The sequence below is a fragment of the Gavialis gangeticus genome, unplaced genomic scaffold (assembly GCF_001723915.1).
Source record: "Gavialis gangeticus isolate Ggan-Ray unplaced genomic scaffold, GavGan_comp1, whole genome shotgun sequence".
In the NCBI taxonomy this organism is placed as follows: domain Eukaryota; kingdom Metazoa; phylum Chordata; order Crocodylia; family Gavialidae; genus Gavialis; species Gavialis gangeticus.
This window is the reverse complement of record NW_017729029.1, coordinates 20,108,995-20,124,804: the sequence shown is the minus strand read 5'-3', so window position 1 is coordinate 20,124,804 and position 15,810 is coordinate 20,108,995. Positions and strand designations below refer to the sequence as shown.

The following is a 15,810-nucleotide window of genomic DNA, read 5'->3' as shown; positions in this document are numbered from 1 at the left end:
CTAAATCATTGGATGCAGGGGTGGCAGTGGATATAGTTTGTGAATAATATATTTGTGAAAAAAGTACATGACTAATTCTTTTCTGACTAGTTTAAACAATTTGTAGATATTATAACTGAAGCTTAGCAAAATAATAATAATAATAAAAAAAGGTAGAGCTACTAAGAACAGCCAGTGTGTAAAGATTTGCATGGAGACTTTCTTTAAAAAAAAAGTGCCAAAATTGCAAAAGTACAACTGATTCTGAAAGCAGACATTTCATTGTCTATTGCAGTATGTATTGCTTAAGTAGTTAGAATATTAAGAGTAGATCTAGGTTAGAGACTATCATGGCTGGGTATTTCTTGAAAGTCTTAAAGCATAGATTTAAGTCTGCGACTTAAGAGAGTCTCAAAGTGCCACAGCTTTTTACAGTTGTGTTTCAAGTTTAAGTGAACCTCACGAAAGAGATTGTGCCAAGGAAAAGCATCCCCTAGGAATATGGTGGCCACATTTCCCATCCAAGAAATGATGAATACATGCAAGTGAGCTGATGTTTCATCACTGCTACATTTTAAGTGAAAGAGAATTAGTCTAGGCTGGTTTTTATTTATTTATTTATAAATAAATACATTTTTAACTCTGAACTGGCTGAACAGGGCAGGCAGTGTGAGTAATGGTCTTGTGGTTGAAATGGATGCATATTTGGTAGAATTTCCTTGCTCTTATGCATTAGCTATACTGTTTTTGCGTGATGAAAACTTTGATATGAAGAAGATAGAGCTGGAGCTCACTGTTGCCATAAGATTGAAGCCAAGAGTTTCAAGAAGTAATGGGAATTTGTATGACTATAACCCACCAACTGAGGGGCTTAGAGAGAACTTTTCTAATGGGTGGGCGTCCCATCACTTTCTTTAACTTGGTTTTGTTAACATTTTATGAAGCTGTTGTGTACTGTATTATGTCAAGTGCAGAGTATTGGGCTAAATGGGCCACTGACATGATCCAGCAAGATAATTACTATTGTCTACTAGTGTCTACATGAATCTGAATCTAATGGACATTTGTTGATTTCTCTGTCTTTTTTCCTTTTCTTCCATTTCTTTTGTTGTTCCACCTCCAGGGCTGTCTTTGAGGACAGTTTTCCTCAAAGTAAGATACACCTTCTCTCACAAGGCATCGCCATTTAGCCCTGTCCTGGGCTAGTTTTTCCCAGTTTGTGGTGTCAGTGCCATACTTCTTAACTTTTGTCTTGAGGGTGTCTTTGAAGCATTTCCCCAGGTCCCTGCATGTGCTTTGTTCTTGACTGAGTTGGAAGTATAGTAATGGGTTTGGTAAATGTACATCTGTCATGCTTTGAGAGATGGCTGCTGAGGTATCCAAAGTGTTCAGTGTTCTCGAGCTCCCGTCTATCAATGATGATCTTTGCCAGGAGAGTTAATTGGCTCAGAGGAGGCTGGTTAAAGCATCTTCTCTTTTTCCAATATTAATGGTTAGTTCCAGGTACTGGTATGCTTGAGAGAAGCATGCCAGTACTTTATAAATGCATGCTGGAGATTTTCAGTGTTACTTAAAACCTAGTAATTCCAAGCAGCACTGTTAAGGACATAGGTAAATGCAAGACTTAGAAATATGTTCCTGTAAGTTTATTATAACAATTATTTACTAGGAACATTTTAACACATATTTGAAACTGACTTACATACTTTACCTCTTATAAATTATAGGACCATTTTTCTAGTGTTGTAAAATGTACTGAAGCACAATCAGAGGTAGGGAAGTCTTTGTAGGTAACATTAGAAGTCTTTATAGGTCTTCAGATTTGAAACAAATAATCTTCAGTGTTTTGGAATGATTATTTCAGTAACAGAATGCTTTTGTGACTGTGCATTTTGAGTTAATCTTCAGTTTTTACTTTTTCACTGTACTGGCTTACATATAGTTCACTTGAAAGAGGGATTTTGGCAGTGTACAACACTAATTTCCACTGATTCTGTAATTTATGTAAATTATGTTATTTACTGTTTACGATAATGTTTTGATGTTAAATATGCTGTTTCAATTAATTGGTTAAATTCAAACATACATTGTTTATGGTGTTTGTAGCTACATATTCCTAGAAACCCAAGGCTGAACAAACAATACAAATTCAGCTATACTGTGCTGTTTCTTGCTGGAGAGGGACAGTATTTTAAAATTCAGCTACATTGCATATCCTTTTTATCCTTCCTGTGCTTTTTATCCTTCCTGTGCATATTCTGAATGAATGTTCTTTATGTTACAGATGAGTTCAGTGAAAATGTTACGACCTCGGCTCAATGGCATCCTTTTCAAGCTTATGTTTGAGGAGCATGTCAACAACATCAAACCTGGCATCATGGCAGTAACGCTAGCCTGTGAAGAGCTGAAGAAGAGTGAGAGCTTTAGTAGGCTGTTAGAATTAGTTTTGATGGTTGGAAACTACATGAATTCAGGCTCCAGAAATGCCCAGTCACTGGGCTTTAACGTGAGCTTCCTTTGTAAGGTAAGTTTTTAAGTCATAAGAACATAAGAGAAGGCTGAGGGGGGACCTGGTGACCGTCTGTAAACTCACTAGGGGGGACCAGAAGGGTTTGGGGGAGACGCTGTTTCCCCTAGCGCCCGTTGGCATAACAAGGAGTAATGGGCACAAGTTGATGGAGAGGAGGTATAGATTGGACATCCGCAAAAACTACTTCACAGTTAAGGCGGCTAGGAGCTGGAACCAACTTCCAAGGGAAGTGGTGCTGGCCCCTACCCTGGGGGTCTTTAAGAAGAGGCTGGATGCCTACCTGGCTGGACTCATTTGAGTCCCGTTTTTGTTTTGGGGTTTTTTTTGTTCTCCCGCCCTGGCGGGGGTCGGGCTAGAAGATCTACTAGGTCCCTTCCGACCCTAAATCTATGAAACTATAAATAATTTTACAATGTACTTTCAGGCTAGGGACAGACATTAACCAGTTTAAGTGATCAGAAACTGGTTTAAACCTGTAACAGAACAGATGTTCAGTGCACATAAACTAGTTTGAAAATGGCTGAAACCAGTTTGAGATAAACCTGGTTGAATGTAGTATATCAGAGTTAAGTGATTTGGGTCAAACCAGTTTATGCAAAGTCTGTCCCAGACTCGTTGATGGTTTAAGATAAACCAGAGTCCCCCAGCATCCTGGCATGCTCTTGGGCTGGGCAGGGCTCTCTACTCTACAGCAGTGCTGGCCCCTCCCTCTGCATCTACCTGGCTTCTCTGTGCTAAGCACGGAATATCCCCACCCCCCTCCAGCCCCTCTACTTTATGCAGACACCTTGGCATTAGCTAGCAGACCACATGCTGGCTACAGTCCATGCTGTGGGAGAGACAAAGGCAGATAGGCTTTTTGGAGTTTGTCAACAGGTAGCTTAATGTCCTTCCTTGGAAAGGCTATTTGAGAAGAGCTGTTTGCTCCCCCCTCCTGCCCCTCACTACTCTCTGCTAAGCACAAATTCCCCCCTCCCCTCTGCCTTCCTGAGAGATGTCTATGCATTAGTCAGCAGACCACATGCTGGGTCTGTGCTGAGTCACTGGTAACTTCTCTGTGTTTTCTTAATGGGACAATAAACTTTGAGATAATGGTGATAAACACTGTAATTAACTCCCCCTTCCCTACGGATTGCTTCCCTGTCAGTTCGAGTGAAAAGCTCAGTATCACCAACAGATGCATGCACCGCACGCTCCTCCTTGCCTCAGTGATAGCCCAGGGCTGCAGGCTGGCAACACTCCTGCCCCTTGAGTAGCAAGTGGGTAAAAGTCTCGGAATGCAGGCAGGGTGGGGGTTCTACCCCTCTGTAATCAGACCCCTGCTGGGACCTGGTCATGCCCCCCTCAGTGTAGCTCTGTGGAAGGGCAGGGAAGGTTGCTCTAGTGCCCCCTGGCTTCCAGCGTGAGGGACTGCAGGCATGTGCCTGAGTTTCCTTAGTCCAGAAGGATTGTCTGTATGGTTGGAAACCGGTTTAGCCTAGCCAGGTTAGACTAACCTGCAAAGGTTGAATCAGTTCAGACTCAGGCTTTTTGAATGTCTGTCCTTAGCATCAGGCTCAGAATCTTTGGAAAGATGCTGTAACTTGAGTGCCTCAGTGTGGGACAACCTCCAAGTGATGCTGTTGTGCTGATAATATAGAAGACTTATAAAACAGTATTAATTAGGGAACTTTTGAGTTTGTTCTGACTGTAAGATTTTTAAGTAGAGCAAATGTATTTTATAGTTGGCTTAGCTCAAAAATACTGCCTTGATGTTACCTACAAAGATTTCTAATGATGTTAGATCAAATACAGAAAAGAAACATACGTCAGTCTCCTTTGAGCTAACTGAAATACATTTAGGATAAGAAGCAGGCGTTTTTATTTTGTGTATAACTGTGATTGTTTAGTGGCATAACAGAAGGGACAAAGAAATCTTTGAAACGCATAGATTTTGTATAATGAAGTTTGATTTTGGTGGTTTTTACATGGCAAATACATACTTTCATCCTAATCACTTTGTAGTATCCAGTTTCATCTGGATTGTTAAAAATGGCAAAACAACACATTATTAAATTACTAACCAGTGCATGATATGCCATTTGTTGCCATTCTAATCTTTGTGTGTTCAGACATGCAAATTAATCAAGGAGAGATTAACCTGGTTTAACTGTGTAAATGATCTACATTGCAGTATATTTGGAGCATGGGGAAGTAGGTATGCAAGTCCTGTTGCTGTTGTTAAGTGTTTTGTACTTTAATTTCCTGACCACTGTGCTGACTATTTTCCACTTCATTGACAATCTGATTTTTGTTTTGGAAATTGTAAACATAATGCTGGTAATTTAAGGTTGTTAGATTTTCTCTGTAGTCTTTGGCTATCACTTGGTTCATGCTTAAAGCCAGGCTAGTTGCTGTATGTTTTACTACAACATCTGAAAGCTGTAATATGCATTGAATCTGGGGGGGTGGGGGGTTTATGTGTTTGCGTGAAAAAAAAAAAATCCCCAAACTTATTTTATGGAGCAGTTTAACAGAAATCATTTACCTACCTGCTCCATCCAAAACAACCATACGTGGCTCTTACTGAATGATCACTGATTTGGCACAGAGGGTGAGGGGGGTAAGGGGTCTGAGAGAAACTTCTGTGTGGCAGGCATCTGGAGAGTGTTTTCAGGCAGGCAGAGCTCTTGGAACTGAGGGCTTCACAAAATGAGTTTAACACCTCTACTCCTGCAAAAGTTTATTATTTCTGTAGTAGGTAGCTCCCTAAACTTGTGTTAATTTTTTCTCAAAAAAAAAAGCTTTGATTGATACAGAAATAAAAAATAAAATGGTGAGTTACTTGCTTCTCTGGCCACCCTCTTTGGCAGGTGTAAATATTTTGTTACTACTCTGGTTGCCAAGACATTCTACCTGCCACTAAAGTTGTTTCTTCTCTCAGTCCTGATGATTTTTTAGCTTTTGGGGAAGAATATGCAAGGAATAATGTGATGTTGGGGAAATTTTTATTTTATTTGGAAAAGAACTGTTACCTTGCCTGATTTGTTAGCACAGAACCCTGCAATAATTTTCTTTCTCTAATCTGCTGTCAGTTAAGGAAGATTTTCCCTGTCCACTTTGCCTGTATGTTAAGATGAGTTTGATCTTTAGCTTAAGTAAGCATTTAATTTTAAACCCATAGTTTATGCTGCTTGATACTAAACGTTGAAGTGTTGCCTTGAAAAAAGCCCTTGTCCTTGCTCAGACAAGGAGGCCTGCAGGGCTTCAGTGCACCAGCGGCTATGGAGGTGGTATACACTAAGGAGGGTCCTTTGTTAATATTGAACAAGGATAGCAGACAGATGTTCCTTCACGATGCATTCTTATTCTAATGATTAAAAAAACTATGTATTGTAGAAATGTTAAATGAAAGCAATCAGCCTCAGGGCTTGAAAAATGTCTTGCCTGCAGGAAAGATGATCTTAAAGTGACCTTAAATTGTTTATAAGTGAGAACTGCTGTCAGTTGTGGGGTAGGAGGGAACAGAAGCAAAACAAACAAACAAAAACAGCCTCCCCCACAATTAAAACAGTGAAAAAATTAGTATTTTAAATAGTGTTCAAAATTACAAATTCAGTCTACACTTACCAATTCATTTTTTAATATAGTATATTGGCATATATTTAATTATGTTACTTAATCTAAGTAGGTATGCATGCTTTACTGTTATTGTGTAAGTTAGTTTCTTTTCCAGTACCTCTTGTTCAGTTCTGTAAACTGAAACCCTTGGAGTAAAAGGGAAAAGAAATAATTGGTAAACTGGTAAAAGGGTTAATACTAATTTCACAGAAGAATTTTACAGCTACTTCCTGTGTTTTGGTGATTGTCATCTACCTGTCAAATAAAAGTTCCTACAAACAAAACATTGATCTGACATTTTTCACTAGAGGTAGACTCAGAGGATTCAGCCCAAAGATTTTGCTAACTTCAAAAGAAACAAACAAAAAAACCCTAGTCTACTGGGAAATACTATCATGTATTCATTCATGCATCATTTTAAAGAGAGAAGGTGAGTTGAAGATTTTTAAGTCAAATGCTGTTTCCACTTCTCAGCAGGATTTGTATCTAGAGAGAAATTCATACTTTAAGTTGGAACTGGTTGACATTAATTTGTGGGGTGTTACACATGCCTACTATTTTAACAAGAGGATTGAGCAAGCTATTCTTGGACTGCAGGTGATATATTTATGAATTCCTGTCAACACTAATCCCACAGATGTTGACACAGTGGAAGTAAATTGATTAATTGTTAATTAATCAAGTAAATTGATAAATTTACAGTGCAAGTAAATTGATAAATAATTGTTGAAGCATAGTTAGCTGTGGTTATAGCTAAATTCTAGGTATGCTAGCTAAGATATTAATAGCTCATTATTTTACTTGGACTGCTTTGTAAAAGAAGAGTGAATTTGTGTTCCTGTTTTGTTGTCTTTCAACAAAAAATAAAACTATCTCCATCTAAATTATTATAAAGTTATTATAATGCTAATTTTCTTTCAGATAGCTTTGGAAAGAAAGTAATAAACTGTTCTGTATAATAAACTAGACATTAATAAAATATATACTTTGCTGGTATATTCAGAATTTATTGGTTGTATTTGGTTACATAATGATGTTAAAATAGCCTCTGTTCATAAGCATTAGATTATAAATGCAAACAGATGGTTGAACCAGAATGTCATATAACACTAAAGGAAATCATTACAGTAAATGGCTGTATTACTTTCACCATGTAATGTTAATCCAAAGCAGTCAGTTATCTAGTGCGAGTCACTAAACGTATCCATGTTTAACTAAAGTAAAATTAACTGAAGTAGAAAGCTTCCTGTAATAGACTGCCCTATGTTTGTGCACTGTTGTTATAGAAGCAACCGGTAGCAGTACTATAGTTGAGAGTCATTCTCTGTTTTCATTATGAATGTCATTTTTCACTTTTTAAAATATTAGCTATCCTAATTTATAGGTGGCTAAATGTTACAGTTAACAAACTCTTTTTTGTTTTTTCCCCTCTTTTGATATGCCGCTTTATTCTGTTCATGTAGCTGTGTGTTTTAATATGTAAACATAGTAGCAAGAAAGATTTTCATCGTTTAAGGTCCCTTTTCTTAAAGCAAATTTAAATTTTACACATTTATAATCCTTAAATACTATTTATTTTGGACTCTATATTTCTCTATTTTTATTTAAATAGAAACAATTATGTTTAAGAAGTATATTCTGCATGTACATACTACCTTTAACTTTCAATTTTACTTTGTTTCCTTGAGTACTTAATAACTTGCAGCAGATTTATTGGCTTCCTGTTATTTGCTAAGAATCCCAGTTTCTCCTACTGTATCATGGAGAATGTCGTATAGTGTACTAACCTAACCATTTTGTTGATACTGTATGTCAGAATTAAATGCAGAAGGCAATGCCAGTTGTTTTGTGTGCACATATGCTTAATTCTCCGAATGTTGTTTTTTAACCACAACATACTTTATCTCTAGTAGTAACTCAAACACCATTTCTTTTATCTGAGGTGTATTCTGGAGAGGTCTAGGGAAATAGAGGGATAGTTAGGTGATCATGTCCACTGGGTCCTGGATTTTTGTGCTGTCTCTAGCAATCCTTGAGCCAAATGTTTCTCATCTCATTGAGTCTCCCTTACTTAGATTTCTGTTGCAAGTCTCTGGAGTGGTTAAAAAAAAGTTGAACAATATCATCTGGTAACTTCATTGTTTCTTTTGAATGTATATATTAAATATAATGAACTATGTGCTACATTTAACTAAAACCAGTTATTCACCTCAGTGAAATAGTACAGGCAATATCAGGTTTGAAGCCAGTAGCAAATAGTTGCCTATTTTTCTTGAAATAAAACTATTTGCATCTTAAATTCTCTATAAATGTCTACAATGAAATAAATGTGGGATTTGTTTACTGTTTTTCAATTTATGTAAAATTTCACCTTCATTTCTAATGTGCTAGGTGCTGTTGGTTAGAAGTTTATTAACACTGTTGCATTAAATAACTAATTGAATAATGATAAATATTTCCAAAATGAAATGTCCCTCTTTTACCTCACAAATTTAAGTTCATCTCATATTCTATATTTCTTTTATTGTTGGAGAATGCAATGCAAGTAAATTTTTAGGGATGCACCGATAAAAACATTTTTGGGGCTGATACCAATGGCTGTTTATTAACCAGCCCTATTGGCCGATAACCGTTCTGATTGCCGATATGCAACCCACCAGCTTGAAGACCAGTGTCTGGCAAGTAAGTCTGTGGGGGTGGGGAGGGAAGAGGTGTGGGGGGTGCAAATCAAGGCCCCTGCAGTGAAGTAGAGAGTGGGGCTGGGGCTGGGGCTAGAGCAGTGGCAGGCACTGCACAGCTGGGGTGGTGTGTGGGACTGAGCTGAAGCTTGTCCAGAGAGGGTGGGGAGGGGGTGGCTCCTGCCACTGTGCTCGCCCCCGGGGGAGGCATGGGGAGTATGTGACCCCAGGATCTGTGCATGGGGTGAGGGCAGGCTGCTGCACACTCAGGGCTGGAGGCTGCACTGTCCTCTTCCTGGTTAGGTTCTGGGCTGGGGCTGTGGTGCTGGGGGGGGCTATAGCCACCCCAAGATTTGCCATAGCCCTCCCCTCCCAGCACCACTGCCACCCACCCTGAGCACAGCCCAAACCCAGCCTCCCCACCAGAAAGGAGCTGGCGCAGCCTCCAGCCCTGAGCATGCAGTGGCAGCCTGCCCTAACCTCATGAACAGGTCTGTGTCTCCTCCGGGGGTGCGTGCAGTGGCAGGAACCCACCAGCCCCCTGGGGTATGTGCAGTGGCAGGAACACACTGCTCCACCCTGCCATGGCTCCATCCTGTGCCCTGGTCTGTCCTGGCTGAGTAGTGCCTGCCCCAGCCCCACTCCCTCCCTCACCATGGAGGCTTCAATCTACACTCCCATTCCCTCCCCCATGCCCATTTTCCACCCCCCACAGACTTATTGGCTAGACACTGCTCTCTAAGTTGCCATTCTATATTCCTGGCCGCATGCTTGATTCGGCTGCACTCATGCATTTATTGCCAACATTATCAGCCACGAAAAAAATGATTGTTAATAATGTCAATTTTCTTTTTATCTGTGCTGATACAATATGGACTGATGTATCAGCGTACCTCTATAAATTTTCAAATCTGAGTAATAACAAGTTTGGTTTTTTGCTGAATGGAGTGATTTGCCCTGCATTTTTATATCATCTATTCAAAGAAGATGGTGACTTCATATTTTAATTATTTGTCATCATTTGCTAAATGCCCTTTTATTTTTTTTGGTGCTGTCTTGCCTTGAAAACTATAAGAGAAGGTTTTGCTTTCTTTTCTCATTGACCATATTTCAGTCTCCAGGTGTCTTTAGAGGAATCTTTCAGTCGCTTTTTGGATAGATTACATATAATAGTAATGATTAATTTATTAGTAGTGTGCTTATCATACCTGGTTTTCTTCCGTGGCATATTTTAGTGGGTGGTTTTGTTTTGTTTTGTTTGCAGTTGTGCTGGGTCAGAGGGGATTCATTTGAAAAAAAAAAATTATTACATGGATGTTTGTAATGGGGATTTGGGCATGGAACTCCCTTTTGTACCCATGTTTCTGTTTATTTTTATAGCATGTTTCAAGTATTAGATGGTTTCTTTGTTTATAACTTCATTTTCATAAATAGTGCCTGATCAGCTGTAGTGGGAGTCAGTCTAGAAGCAGAGGTAATCAGAGTTTTATCAATTGCATTGCACTGTTATATTAGAATTCCGCTCTGGTAATTTACAGTTATAAGCAACATTCCTTCTAATAAAAAATTAATATATTTTGTTAGCACTGCAACCTGACACACTAATTTCTTTCACTAACTTTAAATAAAATAAATAGAGAAAAATAATTTTGACGTTTGTTTTCCCAGAATCAGTTTACTTCTGTTTAGGAATAGTAGCGTCACATTTCAAAGTTTCATTATAAATACTAATTGGTAGCTAATTATTGCACTGCATGAGTAATACTTAATGAATTTGATTAATTCACTTTTTACTCTGTTTGAGATGTTCCCCTTCATTCTGTCAAGGAAACTAGGCTAACTTTTTAGGATATGCTTTGCTTTTAACTTGTTCCTGTTGTAAAGCAAGATGGTTTGCAGAATTTCCTCTTAAAAATGAAATCTGTAGTTTAGATATGCCAAAACTGTAAGAGGTGTTAGAGGCTGGGGCCCACTTGCTATCCAGGTAATCCCAGTCTCTGAAGGGAAAAAGAGAAAATGATACAAGTGGGTTACTTTCCCATTTAAGATCTACAGACAGGAAAATCTGGAAGAAAGTGAGGCAGTGAAAAAAAAAAAATCTCTGAAGGACTGTTACCCAGAATTGATGGCTGGTAGCATTCTAATATAATAAAAGCCTTAGAATGTCTGTCTGTCCATAGTGTTCTGGGCCAACTGCACATGTGCCACCCATAGGATAGATGGCGATTGACTGGCCAGGAGTATTACAGACAGACAGACAGGAGGAGGCGGAGGCAGTTGGGGACCAGGGAGCGGGCCAGGCGGCCAGGGGCATGGGTTGCAGGGCGCTGCCTGTCGCAAAGCACAGTGCACTGCCTGCCACGGGGCATGGTTGTGTGGTGCCCTGCTGCAGGGCACTGCCACACAGCATGACACACTGTGCTGCCAACACACCCCTCCCTCCCCACCACCTTTCCCTCCCTGCTTCCTGTTTTCAGGAGGTGCAGTGTGGTATGCCCCAGACTACAGCCAGCAGGGAACAGGAGGTGGCAGGGAGGGAGGGGAGTGGAAGTTCTGTGTCACATGGCTCCACAGCAGCATGCTCTGCTCTGTCACATCATGCCCCTGATCGCCTCTGCCCAGGGAGGCAGCATGGGGTGGAGTGGCGGGAGGTGGTGGTGGAGCACATGGGGCCACATATGGGAGTAACCGGGGGGGCACATGTCCTCCCTTGCCTCTCCCACTCTAAGCCCCTGGACAAGCCATGGGGCTCTGATTGATTGCACCACAGCCCAGCCTGGCCATGGCCCATTCACAATGACTGGGACCCCAGCTGGGCTGGGCCGTGGGATAATCATAAGCAGCTTCTCCAGGGGTGCGACATGAGGGAGGGGAAGGAACGGGCCTGGAACTGAAACGGGCCTGGACCCAAACTGGCAGTGGGGAAGGGGGAAACAAGCCCGGACCCAAACCAGTTGTGGGGAAGGGGGGGAATGGGCCCAGACTGGGCAGGGAATGGACTTGACTGGGCAGGGGGGAGGCAGGTTAGAACAGGCCCTGACCTGAACTGGTGGAGCGGAACAGGCCTGGATCTGAACCAGTGAGGGGAGAAATGGACCCAAACCGATGGGGGGGGATGGGCCGAGACCGAACTGGCGGGGGAGGGGGAATGGGCCTGAACCTGAACAGGTGGGGAGGGGGTGGAAACAGGCCAGGACCTGAAGCGGTGGGGAGACTGGATGCAGGCCTGTGTCCCTACCCACTCATTTTTGACAGGCAATTTGTTAGTTAAAAATAGAGGTAAAACAAATTAATTGCTGAAATGAAACCATCAGTAGTTCAGCTAGATGACAGTATCCACTTGAGAAGGGGGAAACAATTAGCTAATCTTGTCTGCTACCATTTTCCATTATGTTCTTCTGGGCTATGGATAGAAATTACACTTAAACTGGTTTAAGTGATCAGCAACTGTGTCTGCTTAGGCCTTTTTGGAGCTAATCTGCAGGTAAGACAGTAATGTCCTTCTTTCCTTGGAAAAAGCTGTTTAAGAAGAGCTTGAACTAGTGAGGGCGGCTTTTTTTTCTTGATGGGATGATAAACTTTGTATTATCAGCTCCTCGCTGGCTCCCTTGCCTATCAGTTTGCTGCAGACAGTATAAAGAAGCAGAGAGAGGAAGATTGAAAACCTCGGTATCATCAACAGATGAATGCAGTCCACACAAGCAGTCTTCCCTTCTCCCCCAACTCCTCTCCCCCTTGCCTTAGAGTCCTAACCAGGGGCTGGTGTATGGCAACACTCCCCCTCCAGACACCCCAGCTAGGGATTGTGCAGGCAGGGTGGGGGTTTAAACCCCTCCCTAATCAGAGTGTCCTGTCAGAGCTTGGCCACGCCCCTGCTCAGCTCAGCACTATAGAAGGGAAGAGAGGGCTGCTCTCTCCCCCCACCCCCTGCTGCTTCTAGCCTGAGCCACTGCAAGCATGTGCCTGCATTTCTTGATTCAAAAGTGAACATTTATGCACTTGTAAATTAGTTCAAGATCTGCAAGTTTGACTAACCTGCACCAATTGAATCAGTTCAGGCTTGGGCTTTTTGAATTTCTGTTCCTAGCCTGGATATCCAAATTCTATTTTTATCTTACTGGCATGGTCATTTATTATCTGCTATGAAGGCAACACTACAGAGTTTATTTGTAGCCTTCAATATGTTCACATAAGGGCTACATTTTGCATGTTGCTGGAACTGGACCTCCATTTTAAGTGCTCAAAATAAAAAGGAGGACACATCTAATTTTCCTTAAGTATGCATTGTTTCCTTTTTTGGCTACTGGAGCACACCAAATAGAATAGTTAAGAGCAGTGGGAGGCATAGGTAGTTACTGACTTAAGCAATGGAAATGAGGAAAGACTATAAAGTACACCTACTTTTTTGGGTAAAGCTGCTGACAGGGATTGATATATCCCCTGTTTGCAAGAAAACAGCACATTTTGATGAGTCCCCATATATCACAAGGGTCAATAAATAATTTCAACATTACAAAAAAAAAATAGAAAATAGATTATTTATGGGAGTAGCTTTAAGTTTTACTTGATCTACCAAAAAGATTGCTTCTGTAGGGGATTTAAGAGCAAATGCAACCAGCTGGTTTATTTTTTATGGACAGTTATACTCATTTTTTTCAGTTTAAACTTGTATCTGATTGTGTGAATTTTCACAGTGGAAGAAAGTTGGCAAGATAAAGAGCCTGTAGTGAATATAATTGGCAACTTAAAACTTTTCGTAATCTAAAACCACTTTTCTGGATGGACCTTTCTCCCATAAAAATAACATTCAGGTAGAATCTGCCTTAAACTTAATTTTTTTTTTAAGTATACATTCCCCATAATAGATTTTGTCCGTGGGCCAGATTAAGGTCTGTCACAAGGGAAAATACAAAAAAATGGAGAGTATAATAAACCAGGAGGAAGCAAGCAGGTATAAATTTAGTTAAAAGTTAGAGTGACAGAGATACAGAGATAAATACTTTACTTTTAACACTTTTATTATATAAATATTAGAAACAAATGATGAAAGTGCAAAGGTATGTGGCCCTCCCAGTGGCCAAACATGAAATATTCGTCAGCAGCAAAGAACACCATGTCACCAGAGATTGAAACCTTCCCCCGTGCCCCTCATGGGCTTACACATTGTGACACAGGGCAACCTTGAGGCCAGATCACTAGTCAGCCTGCCCACCTGCCTAGGGCAGTCTACCCCAACTCGCCTGCCATGATTTGAATGTTAACATGATTTATTAAGCGGGAGGCTGCCCTTACACTACCCCAATGCCAGGGCATGCTATCCACATCTCCAAACCTTCCCTACTCCATGGCCCTTGCCTCACAGATGGCACCCGGATTATTATTGCTTCCTGGTCTGTGGCTGGGGCAAACTCAAACCATTGTTAGCCTCTTTCATGCACACTTACGCACTGCCCTCCTCTCACAGAGGCATTTTGTACTCTGCCCCCTTCTCATAGGGGCCTCTTGCATAGTGCCCATTACTGGGCCACATTCTACTGCCCTTGCTCTTTCTGAGTGACCCCTAATGGGCCTTTGGGCTTTGCTACTCACTTCCTGGCACCACCATGCAGAAACTTTGGATCACGTAAGTTCATCTGTTCTACATAGCGTAACGTTGTGCCTACACTGGGCTGCTTTTGCTTTTAGCCCCTCACCAAGCAACTGCTCTTGTGCTCTTACATTTCCAGAGCTGGCCCATGTATCTCCCTTCAAGCTGCCCTCTGCAGCCCTACTCTGCACCTCAAATTGCACAGTCCTTCAGGTTCCCTGCTGCACCGTCCTCTACACAGGCTTACACAGTCCCACTTCATAACAGCACTGCCCCTGTCTGGAGTCTCTGGGACCCTTTGTCCCTGGTGGACTCAAGTGTCTACTAAAGGGTGCGCCTGGCCCTACTACCCCCACAGCTCTCACAAATTCCTATTAGATGGTGGGGGTGGGGTTAAGGTGCCCCTACCTGCATTTCACCAGGGTGAGTAACCAGTCTGGTATTTCTTGGGGCTTGTTCCACCACAGAGAGCCCTGTCAGATCCCCCTTAACCGGCAGGGTGCAGTTTTAGGTCATGGCCAGGACCAGGAGCCTCCAAACAATCCCCAAAACTCCTGCCCTTACCTCCAAGATGGACCAGGAGCAGCAGCTCAGCCTGATGTTACCTTCTTAGCTGCCAGCAGTAGACTGCTGGCCCAGCCTATGTATCTGGGCCCTAAAATGACTGCCCTAAGCTGCCTGCTTCCAATCCTTAAAGTGGCAAGCACCCAAAGGTACACTGCCACACACATGATGTAGGACTAGCTCTGCATCTTGAATCTTGCAGAGGGCCCCTGAATGACCTTGAATGACACGAGCTGGTCCACTTTTTGTTCAAGGTGAGGTGTCCAAATACAAATGTGACACCTGCTGGAACCAGGAAGCAGAATTGTTGGAGGGTATCATCAGCACCATCCCTTTGAGATGTTTTCTGTGGCTTTTCAGAATTTCCATGTTGGCCAGGCCCAACAGAACATTGGCCAAGCAAATCATGTTCCCCTTGGCTGCTTGTTATGGAATAGAGAAGATGTACAGTCTTGTAGAAATCTAAGTCTAGTGTGCCAAAGAGTGCTGGGGGCAGCAAAGAGTGGTTGTAGCTGGGCGAAGTCCAGGAAGGCATGCAAAGTCTCTTTTAACTCCTCTGTGGGCAGGCCACCAATGCCACTGGGTCTGAGTGGCAGATAAATATGCCCATATCCAGAGCCCTATGTACTAGCCACCACTGAAAGTCACCAATTCTCCTGGTGAACTGTAGCTTGTACAGGGTTATCAGGCCAGGTGGGCTTGCTCTTGTGTTGTGCCACTGTGCTGCCACCAAGTTGCATCAGGCATGCAGCAAGTACAGAACATGACACACTTTGACCGTCCATGTATACAGTGCCTCCCCAGACAGGATCTGAAAGCAGATCCCATTGGGCATGTGGAGGTATAGCAGAATACCAGGCTTGACATTCATT

The 15,810-nt window shown here is 41.9% G+C and overlaps 1 protein-coding gene across 1 annotated transcript in view; it reads left to right on the top strand.

Annotated features, from left to right (window-relative positions):
- The window catches only part of DIAPH2 (diaphanous related formin 2), an 899,992-nt gene that overhangs the window by 385,167 nt on the left and 499,015 nt on the right, over positions 1-15,810 (top strand). Inside the window, exon 23 of the mRNA XM_019521025.1 lies at positions 2,264-2,503. Coding sequence (XP_019376570.1) covers positions 2,264-2,503 — 240 coding nt within the window. The remainder of the gene's footprint in view (positions 1-2,263; positions 2,504-15,810) is intronic.